Raw genomic sequence first — 14758 nt, 5'->3', positions numbered from 1 at the left:
TCAGACTGCATCCAGAATACAGTGTAACTGAGAACACAGGCCGTTCTTCATACAACATATGTGATCAATCGAAATCATTTTTCATAATGCCTCAAGTCTTTTCAAACTGTTTTGACAGTTACTCTTATTTTTCATGTTGTAAACACAAGCAGGCCCGGCTTGTTTCTCACGCTGGAGACGTATTGTTTCCAAACAAACGTCACAAAGACTGATGAGAGGATTTCAATGATAGAAATGCTGGACTTTCAGCTTTCAGGTTGTCCTGGTGCATCGTAGATCTCATTGTTCAGAGCTCCTGCTTTCTGTGATTTCCTGAATAAAGTTTTGTAGGTAACACTGGTTTAAAATAAAAGAATTCAGCAACTTTGTTCCCCTCTTTTTAAAAAGCATCATGAACATAAGTCATCTGTTGTATTCAGTAAGAATATATGCACATCCGTTTGTTTTGGTAGGTTTATTAAAAAAAAAGAAAAAAAAAAAGAAAATACACAACATTATAAACACATATTGTTTATGGACAAGTGACTTTTTGCAACACATATTTTTCAAGTACTTTAAAGAAGATGCAAGAGAAGGAAATCAACAGCACTTCGATCCTGTGTGTGAATATCATATGGCACAAGTCTTTTTAAATGGAGGAAGGGAATAACAGGAAAATTCTGTTAAGTATATTATAAACAGTGTGCTACAAAAGCTTGTACTAACAAAGACCACATAAACCTGAGAAATGTCATAGGTAAAGCAAGGCAGTCTAGAACTGGGAGTATCTGAACTAAAAGCGCTGCGTAAGTTTTAAAAAGCAGAATGGAATCGACTGAAACATTCCCCCCATCCCCTTTATCTTCACATTTCTAACTTATGTATATGATTTCCTTAAAATATTAAGTTTCTACAAAATGTACATTCTGTCGCTGATATTCATGGTTAAACCCATAAAACTGTACACATCTGTTTTCATTGCTAACAGTGATTGTAACGGTCAAAAGTGACAACGCTGAGGTCACAGGCGGACCTGTGAACTTAAAATGTTTATGACTGATTAAAACGTTACATCAAAACTTAACATACAAAGCCCTTAGAAAAATCATTCTTGCACTTCCTTAACAAACTGTCCATTGAAATTGAGACACTCATAACTTCTCAGAGCTCAGGATACAAACGGTTTGACATTTGTAAGAACTGCATGGAGAGTGGTGGGGGGGCGACGGCGGGCCTGCTAAGACACAATAATACATCATGCGGCACCAGCAGGTGACGATCCTGCAGGACACTCGAGGAAAAAGTGAGGATCAATTAAAAAATATGATTCCTGCCATGATACTGACAACATGGTTCAAGCAGATGAGAACGTCAGTCTAGCACTGTGTGAAAGAAGTGGAATGCACTGGCGTTAGCATCCTTCGGGCAGGTAGATACGCCCACACTTTAGGCATATACGTGAAGAGTGAAGACGGCTATACAACAGCACAGATGAGAGAGCATCCAAATTCTCTCAGAAGAGCATGGGGAAGAACGTCTGATGGACCAACCCTTCCTTATTAACTGGAAATTCAACAATAATAAAAACATTATATAAGAAGAAACATTCTCCATCTTTGGGGATCCAAAACCAGGATCAAAAGATTTCATCTCCATAAAAAAACGTGTCCACGTGTGCACATGTGCTATGCAATGTAAACACTACAGGGATTATTTTCCTTTGGGATTTCATTAAGTCAGTGGTGTCTATTAGACTTGAACAGCTTTTTCTTCACTGATGAGGGGGTGAGGTAATGTGTCAGCACTACACGGCACACTTTCTCCGCTCTGGAAGTCTGGATGAAGTTGCAACATGTTTTCAGTCTCTGGAGGCGGAGTCTGGAGTAACATGTTGTCCCTGCGTGCCCCATGAGTCAGTGTCCAACTTGCTGGCTCCTTCAGGGCTTCTAGGCCCTGGGTCTGGCAGGGAGAATGCTGCCCTGGCACCTGTTACACTTTGCCTTGTTTCAGCCGCTCTATGTGGTGGCATAATTTCAGTGCAGGTCCCAGCTTCAGACCCATGTATTTCATGATCATGTCGCTCCGTAGCAACATCAGGGCTTTTCCATCAATCTCCTGTGGAAACATGGAGTAAGACTTGTATTCAGAAAACATGCAGAGAAGCAAATGATCTACAGTAGCCAATAATAACATAGAACTAAACAACTTGTGGTGGTTTTGAGTTGACTCACGTGTTTTCTGAATAGTTCAGCATGTGGAGCCAACGCTGTGGGGTCAGCATCTCTTACAAACTGCATCACCTCTTCAATGGACCAGGAGGAAGGGTTTTTACTGGGCAGCTGCTGACCCTCCCGTTCATACACCAGAGCCTCAGGACCTGTGGTGGAGCTGGCTGCTGCCAGAGAAGAGCAGACACATGACGCATGAGAGCCAGAAGTGAGTATTTATATCCATGTGCTTCCACAGATCAGTACTGTACCTTCAACTCGTCGGAGAGGCTGTGTGGAGGCGAGCTCTGCGGGGTTGGAGGAGAGGCGGCGCATGGGCGTGCTGTTGCCAGGATGGTAGAGGCTGCTGGCCTGAGAGTGGTACTCTGAGGAACTCCGCACTGTTTGAGGACGAGGGGTCATGGAGTTGGAGGCTGAGTCCATGTAGCGCTGCTCCTTTATTAGGCCGTTCTCCTCATGTGGCAGAGTCTCTGCTGGAGAGAGGGAAACACAAGTGACATTCAAATATCATTTTCAGTGAGTCATAACTTTAACACACAACAAATAAACAGAATCTGAACATCCTAACACTTCTGCTTTTTACTGACGCAGCAGTAAAGGAGATTAACCCAGCAGCACACACAACTGATTATAGTCTCACCACTCATTTTAGTGCCAATACTGACAACAGCACTGAGCAAGTAGCTAGGCTAATTGTTTACACACACTGTAGTGTACTAGGAAAATACAATCTGGTGTATTACACAACACACCTGCTGCTCAGCCAAAGCTCTTAAAGGTAAATAAAATTTTAAAGTAGGGAGTGTGTGTGTGTGTGTGTGTGTGTGTGTGTGTGTGTGTGTGTGTGTGTGTGTGTGTGTGTGTGTGTGGGAACATGTTCTGACTACCAAGACAGTCTTTGGATATGAACACAAAGGCTGCAGCCAATGAGCACTGAGAGTTAAAGGACTCCTGAGTGTGTCTCTTCCAGGCTTTACATTATTGCTACTATAGTTTGACTGAGCTGCAGACATCACAGTAACTAAGGCAACACAAAGCCATGTCATCTCTCATCCAAATAGGCTGCTTTTTAAAAATCTTTTCATAAATAAATGCAACTTCAAAAATATCTTTCTGCAACATTGTGTCAGTGTTATATATTATACATTATTATGCTTTTGTTGTTGTTGAGAGACCAACTGCCCACATTTTGGCAAGATCTCTGGATTCTGCTTTTCATATCAGACAGAGCTTTTGTGTTGTGAGGAGGAATCTTTTTTAGAATGTACTGAGGACTCAGCCCTGAGGCTCACTATGGTTGGGTAGATATGAACACAGGCTGCTTGGTAAATTTTGTTTTTATTTGGGATATTTAAATGTTTGATTTAGAATTGGAGGCAGTATAAAGGTTAAATGCACTGAGACATAAATGTCTTTTTTTTGTAGATTTATTCTTGTCAAAGCACACAACTGAAGACATTGTGTTCCAGTATAAAAAGCATTACAGTGACTGAGCTGTACCTTCTGAAGGGTGAGCCTCAGTACGTAAATGTTTCGGAGACAGAGGAGCTGCATACGGCGGAGAGACCCCAGAGAGACTCCGTTTACCCCCCCGAGCCAGAGAGGGAGCGTCCAACGCCTCCTCTTTCACTGCAACACATAAACAAGGAAGGAATCATTTTCAGCACAGAGTATATAACTGCTGAGTGCTACACACAGGATGAACAGACACAATACATTACAAAGTCAAAGTAACCAGCAGAGGAAGATAAGTTCTTTTACTATTATTGTTCTACAGAAATTCCACATGATACAAAACAAAGTCCTGAAAATAGTTTATTTTTTTCCAACTGGAATATTTTAATAGGACTGATGCAGTTCTTAATTTTTGTCTCAGTTTTAATTATTTAAAGAATATGAAATCACTTCCAACTGAGTGCACAGTCATCACCTGACTTGTTCCTGTCATAATCAGCGTAGTGGCTGAACGGCTGGCTGCTGAACAGGTTGTCACATTGCAGGTGACGACACATCGTCTCCAGGAACCGTAGCACAAAGGAAGCACTGGAGGCTGAAGGTAGTTTGACCACACGAACTCCACCATCTGTCCTCACTGGGGAGGGGGACAACACTCATCTGTCACAAAACGGCTTGGCTAGATGTACAGCCATCTGATCAGACGATTTTTCATCTAACAACTTCTAACAGCTGGTGGTGTGTGTATGTGTGTGTCTACCTCTGACAACCTCTCCTCCTCCTGAATGAGTCTGCAGAGCAACGAGCAGGACTTTAGGTTGGTATGCACAGTCTATACACGACTGGACCACCTGCTGGAGCACTGCATTCACTGGCCCCGGGCCAAAGTGGTCAGGCAGACGCTGCATCTGCTTCCTGTCCAGGTGGGGACCACAGTTTCCATGCTTATTCACATACACACACACTGAAACAACACACAAACAAAGTACACATTGAACACATTAGATACTAAGATGATATCTTTGATTTTGAGCAGAGCATGTGATAGTTAATGACCATTAATCCCTACCTGTTGAAACCACAGAGCTGAGACTGGGAGGGCTCTCTTGTGGAACCTGGATGCTGGGCAGCTGCATCGGAGCCTGGAGAATCTTGGACTTTCTCTGAAAGACAAAAGTTCATTTGCAGATTTACTTTAACATAAGGACAACAGAAATACAAAGAATTCATGTGCTGGTTTAAAAATCTCAGAGTTGGGGTTTGTTCAGCGGGGTCTCACCTTGCTTCCAGGTTTTGGTCCTCTCTTCTTGTGGGGCCGGGGTACAAGCTGTGTGGTTTCAGGCACACTTCCATTTTGGGCAGCCGCTGCTTCTGCCACAGCTTTGAGTAGAGCAATGGTCTCGCTCTTGGGCCGACGGCCCCGGACCCCTTTCCTGACAGGCAAAGGGGGCAGAGGGTTGGGGAGTCTGTAGGGGGACTGCATGGACCGCCTGCTGGGCTTGGAGGGTGATGCTGGGAGAGTCTGCAGGTTCTTTGGGAGGTTAACTGTAATAACAGCATCAATGAAGTAAATGAAAATGTGTACTTATACAACATCATGATGACATCATATATAATGTGACATTTTAGTTTTAATAACAGTAAAAACACAGTCATGGAAATGAAAACCAGGAAAAACATGGAGCAGGGATTTAAATTTAACTATGTTTGGATCAACAATACAGTTCAGACATGTACTCTTATCTGTCCAAGGAGAGGTAATAAAAATGAAGAATGGTTTGGTTTCCCATCACTGAGTCTCTCCTGGCTAATTAGGGAGACAAACTGTGTGTCATTATCTCTGGACCCAGTGACCAGCACAGTGTGCTGTGCTGATGTTGGTGGGCGAGATGAAAGTCAGAGCGAAGAGATGGCGCTGTGCCAGTCTGGGTTTTAACAGCAGCATCTCATTACAGCAAATGTCAGGGGAAGTGCTCCAGTTTGTGTCATACACTTCCAATTACTTGATCTTTTATTTTATTTCATTCTGCCTGACGATGCCTTTCACTGACTGTTGAGAAAACAACAGTAGTATTACAGCTGTATTACAACAGTAATTACTCAGCAGTGAGGTTTATTGTACAAGCTGTACTACAGACTAGTTGCCAAGCTTTCTAATAACAACTTAATACATACCAGAGATGTTTTAATGTACAGAATTACAACAACAACATCAATTTCAAAGAATTACACTGCATTTTTCTGCTGGCCAATCAACAGGTCCTGGACAGAGCAGAAGCTCACAGATGGTCTAATGCAAAAACAATTAGCAAAGTATTTGTGCCGTGCTGCTCGGTACAGGATGTCTGGTTCAGTTTGCATTGTGATCCAAATGAATCTAATCCACCTTTAACCATTTTTCAGCAGCAGGAGACATTGTCAGTGTCAGTAGATCTGCCCTTTCTGAGGACATCCAGTTGCTCATCTGGTAGAACGCGTACCATAAAGGTCTTTTATGGTATAGTCTTAACTGCAGCAAACCGGGTTCAAATCTGACCCATGGCCCTTTGCTGCATGTCATTCCCTCTCTCTCTCTCCCTCCCTGACTTTGCTGTCTCTCACTCACTGTGACTGTCAGAATAAAAAAAATAAAAAAATGTGGCTACATTAATCTTTGAAACATGGAACATGAGAATAGAGTGAATATATCTTTATTTCATTATTATATTTTTTATTTCTTAATTATTTGATAACCTTCTGAAGCAATGTACTAACATCTTGTTAGTAGCAATATCAATAATATTGTAGCAATATCATTAATACCTAGATGACTTAGATATGATTTTTTTAAGAAATGTGCCTTTAAGTGAATTTCATCAATGTTAATTGTCATCCAATTTGTACCGAAAACATACTGGACAGTGAGTTCGAAACCGAGGAATGAACCAAAATGTGAGTTTTGTATGATGTTACACCTCTAATAAATACTGAAACTACATTAATCATAACAGCAAGAACATCTCACTCTTGAATGCTCAGACTCTCAGCACAAAGCCTGTTCAACATGTAGGGCTGTCACAGTGGATTATTTCTGTGGTTTCTTTGGCAGTTTATCGCCAATGACACCCCCCGAGAATGACACTATCTATGATCACATAACTAATAAACAAGCTGTACCTTGTACCTGTTTGATCGCTCGCTACAATCTAATCTGAGTTTAGAAATATTTTCACACATCTCATAACATAAAAGATCTGTAAAGCAGTATTTCGCACTGTTGCTTCACTATAGAGCTGCCCGTCCTTGCCCCGCTCTCTCTCACTCCCTCTCTTACTCACACACACTCACATACATACTGACAATGAACCCGTCTGTTGTGGTCGGACTGGCCATTGGGTGCACTGGAAGAAATCCTGCTGATGGACCATTAAAAAAATCAATAAAGTTTTTACTGGCCCTGTCAGTCACTGTCAGTCCTCTTTGTGTGTATGTGTGCTGAGTGAGTGTGTGCCAGGACTGGGCTCGCACAAAACACTATGCTAAATTAGAACCATCAACCCCTCTCTTATCTTCAAACAGAGAAATTACCTCTTCACCCTTTTTATTACTAATGTATATATTGTGTTTGCGAACACCGGTTTACTCAACAAATGAGCACAAGGCCTTGCCAAAAACACAAATGTAAACAAGTAAAAGTGGAACTCACCATGCTGAAAGAAAAAAAAACTCATACCCACACAATGTAACAGCCAATTTACTCAGCTAGTAAATATTTTCTGTTTCTGTATCTACTCAGGATTCCCTAACAGCCCCCACACATACAGCAGAGAGCCAAATAAATCGTCCCCCAAAACGCAGCTCAAGCTTAAAACAAAGCCCACACTGAAAGAGGAGCTGGAGCATGCAGAGTGATCAGCATTAGATGGGGGAGGAGTGGAGAGGAAAGGGTGCCAGGGGAGAGGGTAAGTGTGTGGTTTTCATATCCCATGGGCAGGTAAAAGTACATTTAAAAGAAGACTAAAGCAGGGCTGTAGCAGCAGCTATGTGTCATGTGTTTTGTGGTTGATAATCTTATCCTCTCCATCCAGAGTCTTTTACACAAATGTGGTTGAGCAAATGTCAGAGCCTGGGCTGAGCAGCTTTTATGTAAACATGTCTTCTCCATGTAAACAGGTGTGATATGAGGAACATAAATCCTCTTCCCTTCTTCCCTCCCTTCCTTCTTGTAATTCTGTCTGTTCCATCCCACCCACCTAAACACACATTGACAGGATCTGCAGTTTCACACACAATGCACAGTATGTCTCCTACACGTGTTGGCTGACTGCTCACGACTCTCTTTGTTGCTTAATGTCGCTGCAGTTTATCAAGACGACCATTTTGAAAACACCATGTTACACTTGTTACTAAGCAACCTAACTTTCTTTAGCAGTGCAGCCACTGTGAGGGCTGTAGAAATACATCCATATCTATCCAGAGCCATGTGAACCTGTCCTGTCAGTTTACAAATCCATGCCCACAGATTTACAAAAAGCCAAGGGCACAGATTACAAATCCGTGGGCATGGATAACAAATCCATGAGCACGGTTTATAAACAGGAAAACAATTTCCATGTAGGATAACTTATAAAGTTTAGTTTTTAGTTCAAACTAAAGATTTGTCCAATACCTGCTACTTGCAACTCCTGTGCCAAAACCACCAACACCAACTCAGCTGCAGTCATCATGAACTCCAACACAAACTCTGAAACCATAAACCACCACACCATTCATTCAGATGAACTGTAAATCTGTGTTCCCTTCAAACACAGAAACATTTCCATTCAGAAATGTGAAGTTATGTGTTAGATTACATGAAGATCAGGAAGCTGAATTCATGCTTTCTTTAAGAGCCTGTGTATATTTGACTATGCCAGAGTCTGAGCAACGAGACCAGATGATTAATGCTAATTGTATTTATATTTATCTAGCTGTGGATGCAATTTCCTGGTTGTGGGGGTCAACCACAACTAAATGATTGTGGAAGAAGCATGTATTACAAACAGCAGCATCTGTCTCAAACCTCGCTGTATGTGCAGACTTGTGCTGCCACCTACAGGCTGAAACTCACCACTGTTGCCTGGTGGCTGGAGGCTGTGCTTAGTGAGGGAGCACCAGCCCACGGGGAAGATGTCCCGGGAATCACACTTGCACCAGTAATCAAAGGCACCCCGCCACCCATCGAACATGATAAAGACCTCATCGCCCTTCACTTCCCCGATGGTGGCGGGGCAGATGAGGTATGGGTTCTTCTTGTCCACAGCCTCCAGCTTCATGCCTGGCTTAAAGCTGTTCTGCTGCGGCCTTGGAGGCTCCTGAAAATGAGTGAAATATCCTCAGTGCAACAACTTTTAAATGCACACACTACTAAGATTGATTCTGTTTGTACAACAAAGCTTGTACCTTTTTAAAGGCTGTTGCTGGTGCCATCTCTGCTCCATTTAAGGTTCTCAACAGAAACATGGGCCATGAGGACGCATTCATCCGAAATCCTGGAGGAGAGAATAAAACAAACAAACAAAATTTACTGTTAACACACCATGTGATCGGTTGGATAATTTCCTACATTGCTTGTATTCTGAATGGGTTTAGTGTCACTTTTGTGAGATTTTGGATTGCTATTAACTCTAAAACTAGAACTACCACCTGGCAGTTGTATGCCTCTACCACACAGACTAGTTTCAGGTCCAGATCATATGAAATATTAACCGTGTGTGTGTGTGTGTGTGTGTGTGTGTGTGTGTGTGTGTGTGTGTAATCTAGTCATAATTGCTGTGTGAAGTCTTGAGTTATGGCTAAAAAGTACTTTGTGAGGTCACACTGACCTTGACCTTTGAGTCCTAGTGGATATCTGTGCCAAATTTGAAAGGATACCCTCTGAGGAGTTCCTGAGATACTGCATTCACAAGACCAAAATTGTGTTTTGTTAAGTCACTGTGACCTTGAACTTTGATCGTTGCCCACCAAAATCTAATCAGTTCATCCTTAAGTCCAAGTGAATGTTTGTGCCAAATTTGAAGAAATTCCCTAAAGGCGTATCTGAGATATTGTGTTCACAAGAATGAGACAGACGGAAGAACAGACAACTTGAAAACATAAAGCCTCCAGCCATGGCTGTCACCGGCACAGAGGCATAAAAAGTCTAAGAGAATTAATTTCAGATGTGGGATATTTATTAAGCATCGCTGTTATTTATTTTGTGAGGTTGCAAAAATGAACTGTCACATCATTTTAATCAGTGTACATTTACACACACTTAATGGTGATAATAATGGATTTCGATGCCTGTAGGGGCAAACTTTATCAGTCTGCCATCCGTTATTTAGTTTTGTTGGTGGAATTTTATAACCCTGCAGTTATGTGCACAGTAATGGAGCAAGTCATTTTCCTTTTAATAAATACTCTAGTGCGGTAGATCATTTGTTCTGTATTGCTGAGACTAACAACTGATGTTTTTCCTTTATTAAAAGTGACACCAACAATGTGCTTCCATCCCACCTCCCCTGACGTTCTCACCCAGTGGCGGCTGCAGCATGTCTCCATTCTTCTCACAGGTGCCAATCGGCTGGATGTCGGAGGAGTCTACCAGCCTCCAGAAGTCGTTACTGTTGTCACTTCCATCCAGACGGAGACGCAGACGAACCCCAGTTAAACCCATCACTGTGGCAATACAAACTGAAGTGGAGTTGCGTGGATCGTGGGCTTCAAGCTTCATTCCCACTTTGAAGTCATTAGAGGGCGGGACTCTAGCCTGCAGACAACAGGACAATGTCATACATGCCATTGTTAGAACTTCCCAAATACACTGCAGGAAAATCATTATTCAATCAGCCTATAGCTCCAGTCAGGTCTAAATTGTGTCAACCAACTGGAAAATCTGTGTTATAGCATTTGGTAGAACGTTTACTGCTAGCTGCACAGGACAAATGCATCTGCATGGTTGTAAACTTTCGGGAGGGTGATATAAAGTCATAAATTGAGTGATGAGGGAAATCCAGTTGGTAAGCCACCACCAGCAGAAACTCATGGAACCAGTTACCTCAGTGACAACAGTACTTAAACAACAGACTTAAAAACACTTAAACCTTTAACTGCACTGCTGACAAAAAGCCTCTTTGATTTGCTAATGACTGTCAACAATTACAAAGCATCCTGATTCAGTTTTGACTGTGGTAGTGTGAAGCAGACTTCCAAAAGGAGAGCAAGGAATAAGATAAATACATGGCAACTATTTTATGTACCATTAATATTTTAAGCCTAAAATCCTCCAAATTCTCACCCAATGACTTTACTTAGATTTACACTGAGGAGTGAGACTGGGCTGATCTCCATGCAAATGGGTTCTGTCAAATATTAAATGAACTGAGGACATACCTGACGAAAACAGCTCGGTGGAGCTGGTATAGATGATGTTTCTTTAAGATACTCTTCCCAGCTGAAAGCATCTGAGGAGAAAAGGTTAAATGTTTAGGCTACAAAATACATTTGAGCAATATGCCACAATATCACCTGCTACCTGTCAATGAATTGTGAGGTTATTAAGTGTAAAAACCTCTGGTCACTTTCCAAGTCTCTCTCCGGTCCACTGGTATCAGCCACATTTTAGATTTTTATTACATCAGTATCATGTTTTTTTTGAGTGTGAGTTTTGGCTTTTTTGGAAAGGCAATTGCTAGTATTACATATTGCAAACCTTGGAAAAGAGGCAAGATTCAGCTCTCTAGAACAAATACCATATGAAAGTAAATGTAAAAGTACTCTCTCTCTTGATAATCTAAACTAAAACAGCTATTCTTGTGTTTAACTAAATTAATCTAAAGGAATAAGTCTCCCAAATACTCAAACACTCTAACAAACAAAGGGAAACACCATCACAAAATACCAAATAAAAAGTTCACCTTTACTTGTTGCAGGGGTTGTACCTGTTGGTGGAACTGTTCTTCCTGGTTTCTCTTTCTTGCCATCTTTCTGATCTAAAAATGATGCAGATGATAAAAACTCTTTCATAAATGAATGAAAAAAAAAAGTAGTATAATTAAAGTATCTGTACAATTCCCACATCCCAAATTAAGTCTTGTCACTTTAGACAAGGGAAAGACCCTGTGTCCAACAGTTTTCACATGTGAAACATTACAATTACAGTGTAATAACAAATTTAAATGTGTTGACACACTTTATAAATAAGAGTCTGAATGCTGGTAAGAAATATGGATTTCTGAGGAAGTTAACGTCAGGCAATTTGTGAAATACTACAGTGAAACCTGGAGACTGCCATCAGAGCTGGTGACACAAACAATATTTGAATAACAAAATGCCTTCACTAAGCGTTTGAATGCAACAACAATGTGACAAATTAAGCTGTATGTTAAATCAAGCCCATACACACCCACTGTATTGTCACACAGGTATTTTCTCTTATTGTGCTTGATCAGTTTTCCTCAAGGCAGAAGGTGTCAGAATGTACATGCCTTCATTATTTCAATTTATTTTGATGAAATCAAAAACTTTCCTGTGTAACTCTGTCAAAATTTACCTGATCAGAGGTCTGTGAAAACACCTGTGAGGGTGTGCTGGGTATTTAATAAAGAATAAATTGGGACAAATTCATGTTGAAATTGAATGGCTACAAGGGCTCAAATGTCTTCAAAAACAAATTAATAAAAATTCAGGTGAAACCGTTAATTTTATACATAAATCTACTTTTTCTATTTTCAACTATTTTGCCTATAAAAGCTCTAAAGTCATGAAGAACCATCTTCATCAAGCACAGTCAAATGAGGACTACTTGCCTTTTAGCTGAGTTTTTCCCATGGTGACTGACAACCAATGGTGACACTCTTATGATGACAATCAAGGTGCAGGAAGTCGACCCAGTGTGCTTGTTTGTCTGTGTAGTTCTGTCCTAAGAATATCAAAGGTGAAATTTATTTGATGTGGAATCCTGCAAAAAACAAAAACACAACAAAACAGTTCTAAAGGTTAATTTGTTAAATAGAACAATATAAAATACAAGGGCTATGATGATGAATGCACATGGCATTTGGGGAATTAAGAAATCAGCAGTGTCTGTAGTTGATAAAGCTGCTTGTGGTGTAGTGTCCGGCAACCATGCTGATTGTTTTCTTAAATATTCAGTGTATCATTCCAAACTCATCCTGGGAACCAACATGCAAATGTACATTCAAAGCACTTACAGCACATACTAGGGCTGCAACTTATGATTATTTCCACTGTCAATTTTTCCCTCAATTATCACTTAGTAAATTAAATATCAAATAACAGCAGAAGTGCTCATCACCATTTCCCAGAGTTAAAGATGCCACCTTCAACTTTCTTGTCAGTCCGCAAACCCAACAAGTTTACATTTACAATGATGTAAAACACAGAAAAGCATCTGATCTGATCATTTACAAGGCATTTTAGCACTAATACATAGAGCTACGGTTGCAGACAACAAAAAATTACTGTAGAGTCTAGTTTTAAAATAATATAGTTGTTACTTGTTATAACTTGTGCAACTTCTTTTAGCTACTGATGCTATGCTATCTTATATCTCAGTGTACTTTGTAAAATGGAAGTTCAAGTTTAACTGTCAGGAGTATCAGTGATATTAAATCAATATATAACTTGACTGAGATAAGACTGAAATAACCTGCAGCAGGGAGCCACTTGAAATCTGAATGTAAGTTAAATAGTGTTGTTGTTAGCAGAGGGAGAATAGACTTCTTCTGACAAGTAAAACACATCAGAGCCTCTTTCATGTGCAGTAGTTTGGTATTCCTGTAATGGACACTCCCACGGAGACAGGACGGCTGTAACAGGGTCTGTTTTTTCGTGGGACTCAACATTGTTACAACAGGCCTGTAGTCTACTGGGACAGCCCATATGACACTGTACTGAACTCAGCGTACAGTCCCTCCGCATTTCCAGATTTCAGTGAAATGGGTTACTACGGACTTCATCACCGATACACTTAGGAAGTAGTGAGCTGGATCACAAGAAAACAAAACAGCTGTCCTACATCTCTTGGCGTATAACACGAAGAAAACAGGACAACGCTTTGTAATCTCAAATCACCTTTTAAAGTAAAAACACAGGCTAACTCCTTATCTTTGACGATAAAATTGGCCATGTTGGATGACTAACGTTATTATAATGAGGCTAACACTGCCGTTTTATGAGCCAAATTAACGTTCACGTTACACTGAGGTACTTGTTTATTACCTACAATAGCTAACGTTATAACTTGATGAAATAGTTGCCTCATTACAAATAAATATGTGCACACTTACCAATGTTTTTCTAGCCAACTAAAACGTTACCTATCAGCGTTAACTGTTAGCAGGTTGGTTATGTCATCTCACATCAGCATTTTAATGTTAACTTGGCTAGTTACACCTAGCTAGCTGAATATCGAGGTAACGTTAAGGATAATTTACTTTATATATAACGGTATACTAAAGTAGCTATTATTTCTATTTCAAATATTGCCTGTTGGCTCTCGGATCTGATGCGTTTAATTAACATAATACTGTTCCAGGTAATAGCCGGGGCCCAATGTTGACAACTGGGAATGCTTGATTTGCTAGCTACCGCTGCTGGCTAATAACTAGGTTGGCTAACCTTAGCGTTAACGTTAACCCTGTGAGAGCAGTTTCTTCCATATTATCAAGGATAATTACACATAACCCGGGTTGTGTAACTTCAACCGACATTCTTCCAAATCTCTATATCATTTATTCTAAGGAACAAACTTACAAGTGCCGTCTGTTTTTCGAGTGAAGATCCACTTTTCTCTATTCGTCAGCTGCCATTTTTTCACGAATGTAGTGTATGCTTACACGCATGTAATTTATGCCAAAGATAGTATTGTACGGACAGCAAAGGCAAAGCAGCGCCTCGGGCTTGAGTCAGTAGGTGTAGTTCAGTAGGCCAATGAGCGCTTGTGTTGCTCACACTGATAGCCAATCAAGCACAGGTTTACTCATTTCATCCAATCAGCGTCTGAAAGACTTGGGCAGTAATGTGGGATTCCAGAAAGTAACAGTAGTTACCATCTTCACTTTCGCTGTTCTTTA

At 40.8% G+C, this 14758-nt stretch overlaps 1 protein-coding gene across 5 annotated transcripts; it reads right to left on the bottom strand.

The window, feature by feature from the left end:
- Positions 1-439: 439 nt before the first annotated feature.
- Positions 440-14549, bottom strand: LOC111671776 (sex comb on midleg-like protein 2). Of its 5 annotated transcripts, none has more exons than XM_087179977.1 (16): positions 14439-14549; positions 12470-12621; positions 11579-11653; positions 11055-11125; positions 10197-10431; positions 9084-9172; positions 8752-8995; positions 8311-8385; positions 4942-5207; positions 4732-4825; positions 4423-4626; positions 4138-4299; positions 3708-3836; positions 2459-2680; positions 2211-2374; positions 440-2094 (listed from the first exon to the last, which is right to left on the bottom strand). In XM_087179977.1, exons 2-16 carry the CDS (start codon positions 12489-12491, stop codon positions 1969-1971), a joined length of 2178 nt encoding a protein of 725 aa, XP_087036103.1. In that variant the 5' UTR covers positions 12492-12621; positions 14439-14549; the 3' UTR covers positions 440-1968. The 5 variants fall into 5 exon arrangements, with proteins under 5 accessions (XP_087036103.1, XP_087036105.1, XP_087036106.1 ...); XM_087179979.1 differs by having other exon boundaries at positions 2211-2371; XM_087179980.1 differs by having other exon boundaries at positions 2459-2677.
- Between the last annotated feature and the right edge of the window lie 209 nt (positions 14550-14758).

This window comes from Seriola lalandi, unplaced genomic scaffold (assembly GCF_002814215.2).
Source record: "Seriola lalandi dorsalis isolate HSWRI2012SDOR001 ecotype SW California unplaced genomic scaffold, Sedor1 jcf7180002054885, whole genome shotgun sequence".
NCBI classification, from domain to species: Eukaryota; Metazoa; Chordata; class Actinopteri; order Carangiformes; family Carangidae; genus Seriola; species Seriola lalandi.
The sequence above is the reverse complement of the archived record's forward strand: the minus strand, read 5'-3'. Positions and strand labels throughout refer to the sequence as shown.

What these genes read in the sequence shown, in the direction of transcription:
- LOC111671776 (XM_087179977.1), bottom strand. Translation starts at nt 12,491, where the DNA reads ATGGGAAAAACTCAGCTAAAAG. An exon ending in CAGCAACAGCCTTTAAAAAG is followed by an intron (nt 8,996 to 9,083) that starts GTACAAGCTTTG and finishes ACTCATTTTCAG; the next exon opens with GAGCCTCCAAGGCCGCAGCA. An exon ending in CTGAACTATTCAGAAAACAC is followed by an intron (nt 2,095 to 2,210) that starts GTGAGTCAACTC and finishes ATGTTTCCACAG; the next exon opens with GAGATTGATGGAAAAGCCCT.